Source organism: Mandrillus leucophaeus, unplaced genomic scaffold (genome assembly GCF_000951045.1).
Source record: "Mandrillus leucophaeus isolate KB7577 unplaced genomic scaffold, Mleu.le_1.0 Scaffold217, whole genome shotgun sequence".
Lineage (NCBI taxonomy): Eukaryota > Metazoa > Chordata > Mammalia > Primates > Cercopithecidae > Mandrillus > Mandrillus leucophaeus.
Window position 1 is genome coordinate 2,292,394 of NW_012102221.1, and position 4,051 is coordinate 2,296,444.

Here is a 4,051-nt window from a genome sequence, read left to right on the forward strand (position 1 = left end):
TCTACAAAAATACAAAAATCAGCCTGGTATGGTGGTGTGCACTTGTGGTCCCCACTATTTGGGAGGCTGAGGTGGGAGGATGAGCCCTGGAGGTGGAGGTTAGGGTGAGCCAAGATCAGATCATTGCACTCCAGACTGGGTGACAGAACAAGACTCGGTCTCAAAATAAATAAATAAATAAAAAATAAAAATAAAAAAGTGACCAGAGTTTTTTTTTTCTATAATTAAATATGTGTTGCTATGTTGAGAAAATTAATAGTTAGACTATTTAGGGTTTAAGTTTTGTAACATAAGTTCTTTATAAAATCTAGGAGAATTTCTGCATTTTCCTTTGGTTCAAGGTGAGGGAGTCGTAGAATAAGAACATTTCTCTGGTGTAAGGCACGGTGCATGGCACTCGCCACAGATAGTCTCATGTCATGCTCACCGCAGCCCTAAGAGGAAGATGCTCATTATCCTATCATCTAGGAGAGGAGGCAGAAGCTTGGGGAGGTCAAGTAACGTGCCCCGGTTGGACAGTTGGTATGGAGTGAAGCCGTGTTCTCATCCAGACGGCTGATGACACAGCCCTCTCGATCGTAACTCCCGCGCTGTAGGATCAGCGAGGACAGAAGCTAGAGGCCCCTTGGGAGCTGCTGCAGGACTACAGCGGGAATGAAGACTTGAACTTAAGGCAGTTGTGGCTGGCTTGAGAAATAACATCATATGAGATTGCTCAGGTGATGTAGAAGGCTCTAGAACAACAGATGGAATGCAAGTATTCTGATCTCAGGACTTTTTAAGAAATGAGAAACTGAAGGGTTTGAAAGACAGCAGTTTTGAACAGGGAACAGGGAACAGGGAACAGGGCCTGTTCTGGGGAGGCGGGAACGTGTGAACAGTGGGTTTGATATGTCACGAGCGGCAGTGGGCTGGCGTCCGGTGAAATGGCCTCCAGTTCATTTGCAGTGTGGCAGCAGCTGTGACGTCAGGTCATCAGAGCTGCAGGCAAAAGCAGCTCCTTCTTTAACAATTGTAACAGAAAACCCAGTGTGAACTGGTCTTCACTGTATTTTCTAAATGTTTCTCTTTCAGGAAACATCTTTGTGGTGAGCTTAGCGGTGGCCGACCTGGTGGTGGCTGTTTATCCGTACCCGTTGGTGCTGACGTCGATATTTAACAATGGGTGGAACCTGGGGTATCTGCACTGCCAAATCAGTGGGTTCCTGATGGGCCTGAGTGTCATCGGCTCGATATTCAACATCACCGGCATTGCCATCAACCGCTACTGCTACATCTGCCACAGTCTCAAGTACGACAAACTGTACAGCAGCAAGAACTCCTTCTGCTACGTGCTCCTCATATGGCTCCTGACGCTGGTGGCTGTCCTGCCCAACCTCCGTGCCGGGACTCTCCAGTACGACCCGAGGATCTACTCGTGCACCTTCGCGCAGTCCGTCAGCTCTGCCTACACCATCGCCGTGGTGGTGTTCCACTTCCTCGTCCCCATGATCATTGTCATCTTCTGTTACCTGAGAATATGGATCCTGGTTCTCCAGGTCAGACAGAGGGTGAAGCCGGACCGCAAACCCAGGCTGAAACCACAGGACTTCAGGAATTTTGTCACCATGTTTGTGGTTTTCGTCCTTTTTGCCATTTGCTGGGCGCCTCTGAACTTCATTGGCCTGGCCGTGGCCTCTGACCCCGCCAGCATGGTGCCGAGGATCCCAGAGTGGCTGTTTGTGGCGAGTTACTACATGGCGTATTTCAACAGCTGCCTCAATGCCATTATATACGGGCTACTGAACCAAAATTTCAGGAAGGAATACAGAAGAATTATAGTCTCACTGTGTACAGCCAGGATGTTCTTTGTGGATAGCTCTAACGACGTGGCCGATAGGGTTAAATGCAAGCCGTCTCCACTGACGACCAAAAACAATCTAGTAAAGGTGGACTCGGTTTAAAACGGCACCGCATTCCCGGCGAGATGCACATGCTACTCAAGGCCTCGCGCCTTTCCGTGTTGCTTTCCTGTTGACAGATGTCTAGAAAAGCCGGGTGGTGGAGGAACCTTCCAGCTTTACCTGGTTGCTGCCATAGTTTCTGAACTAATGTACTGTCAGCTTTGTAAACACCTCCAATTCTACCAGTCAAGAGAAGTACAGAATGTATAGAGTTACATGTTAACTGAGGAATGTGGTTCAGGGCTTGGGTGAGAGTGAGCTGCTGACTGCATTCAGGGGAAGGAGTGTGCAAACTTTTATTGTAAATGAGGGCCACAAAAGGGGTAATTGCATTCTTCTTCGCTTTTTGAAGATTTCTAGCAGAAAAATGAATAGAGAATTTTATTTATAAATGAGCAAACGGAACAATTTTTTTTTTTTTTGTAAATGGAACAATGAAAGTGGGATGAGTGCCTCTTATTACAGAGGGAAAGGCTGAACATAAATCAGTTAATGGCTCATCAACAATCACAACCACAACCAACAGCACAAACCTTTCAGTTGGCGGAGTTAGCATTGGGTAGCTACACTCATGGTCATAAATGTTTGCTGCTCTATACCACGAGTTGTGCATACAACCAGATAAAGAACTAAATTATAGGCTGGGCACAGTCGCTCACACCTGTAATCCCAGCCCTTTGAGAGGCTGAGACGGGCAGATCAGCTGAGCTCAGGAGTTCGAGACCACCCTGGGCAACATGATGAAATCCCATCTCTAATAAAATACAAAAAATTAGCCGGGTGTGGTGGTGCACACCTGTAATCCCAGCTACTCAGGAGACTGAGGCAGGAGAATCCCTTGAGCCCTGGAGGCAGAGCTTGTGGTGAGCCGAGATCGTATCAGTGCATTCCAACTTGGGCTACAGAATGAGACTCCGCCTCAAAAAAAAAAACAAAAAACAAACAAACAAAAAAAAACTAAATTATATTACAGAGCTCTTATTCACATGTCAATTACCCTGGGACTTTAAAGTAGTAGCTATGTATACAATTTTATTTAAATGTATTAGACATTTGGCTTATTATTATTGTGTCACTGAGCAGCCGTTTTGAATTGATCTCTGTTAATTCATTAATTTGTCAAATGAGCTCAGTTAAAAATGACAAATGAGCTCAGTTAAAAATGACAAAAGATCAAGTTGCTGTAGACTTTTTGATATGGTGCTGAATCTGTTCTAGATTGACGCTTTAGTTGTGCAAGTAAATAACTGAAACCAGATAGCTTTTCTTTTATAGATACTGCAAAACAATGTTCTTCAATAATTCATTTTAGAATTTCACTGCCCTAATAGTACTGAAAGTCTGAGAGAAGAAAAAATGCATTGCAAAACTATGGTTTCATAAACTTTGGCGGAAGTTTACCCCAAATGGTTATTTGAGACTACTGTGAGGTATGTTATATCAAGTGTTTTGCTACAGATTATAACCATGTTTTCTTGTATTTTAAAAGTCTGTAGCAAAGCTGTCACATACTAGAATAAATTGCTGATTTGCAACTATATACGTAAGACAAAAAGTTATCTGGATATATTTGCTAATGATTCTCTTCATTAAGCATATTTGGAAAACACCAAATTATGTTTGTCATTGTTGGGGTGTGTGTGTGTGTGTGTGTGTGTAAGTTGTTTCCAAAACTTTACCCAAGTCATTTATGTGTAAAAGTTCTGAGTTCTTATCAAAATCAAATTTAAATAGTAAAGATAATATTTAGGCCAGTGTTCCAAATTTCAGATAACCGAAACTTAAAAAATTAACCGTGCTCAACTGAAGGCTTTTTGCAGTTTATTTTACACTCTTTTCTTGCTGCTTGGTATGAATTACTATGTTGCGATATGATTCCTTTGTTCTTTATGGAATTTTACTTCTTTATTTCTATATTGTACTATATTTGAACTGTATGTCAGCAAACATAGTGAATAGAAAACTGTGCCCTTTAAAATATTGCCAAGAGTATCTCACCTGAAAATCAAGAATGTAACTTTAAAATATTGAAATGATTTTTCACTACCATCAGATAGTTAAAATATTGCCAATGGAACAGCAACTCATAAAGATCAAAGTAGAGACCC

General features: G+C 42.5%; 1 protein-coding gene across 1 annotated transcript in view; it reads left to right on the plus strand.

Annotated features, from left to right (window-relative positions):
- Window positions 1-1,977, plus strand: part of MTNR1A (melatonin receptor 1A) — a 25,730-nt gene extending 23,753 nt beyond the window's left edge. The window contains exon 2 of the mRNA XM_011980778.1: window positions 1,075-1,977. Coding sequence (XP_011836168.1) covers window positions 1,209-1,943 — 735 coding nt within the window. The 5' untranslated portion in view covers window positions 1,075-1,208 and the 3' untranslated portion in view covers window positions 1,944-1,977. The remainder of the gene's footprint in view (window positions 1-1,074) is intronic.
- Window positions 1,978-4,051: the final 2,074 nt, after the last annotated feature.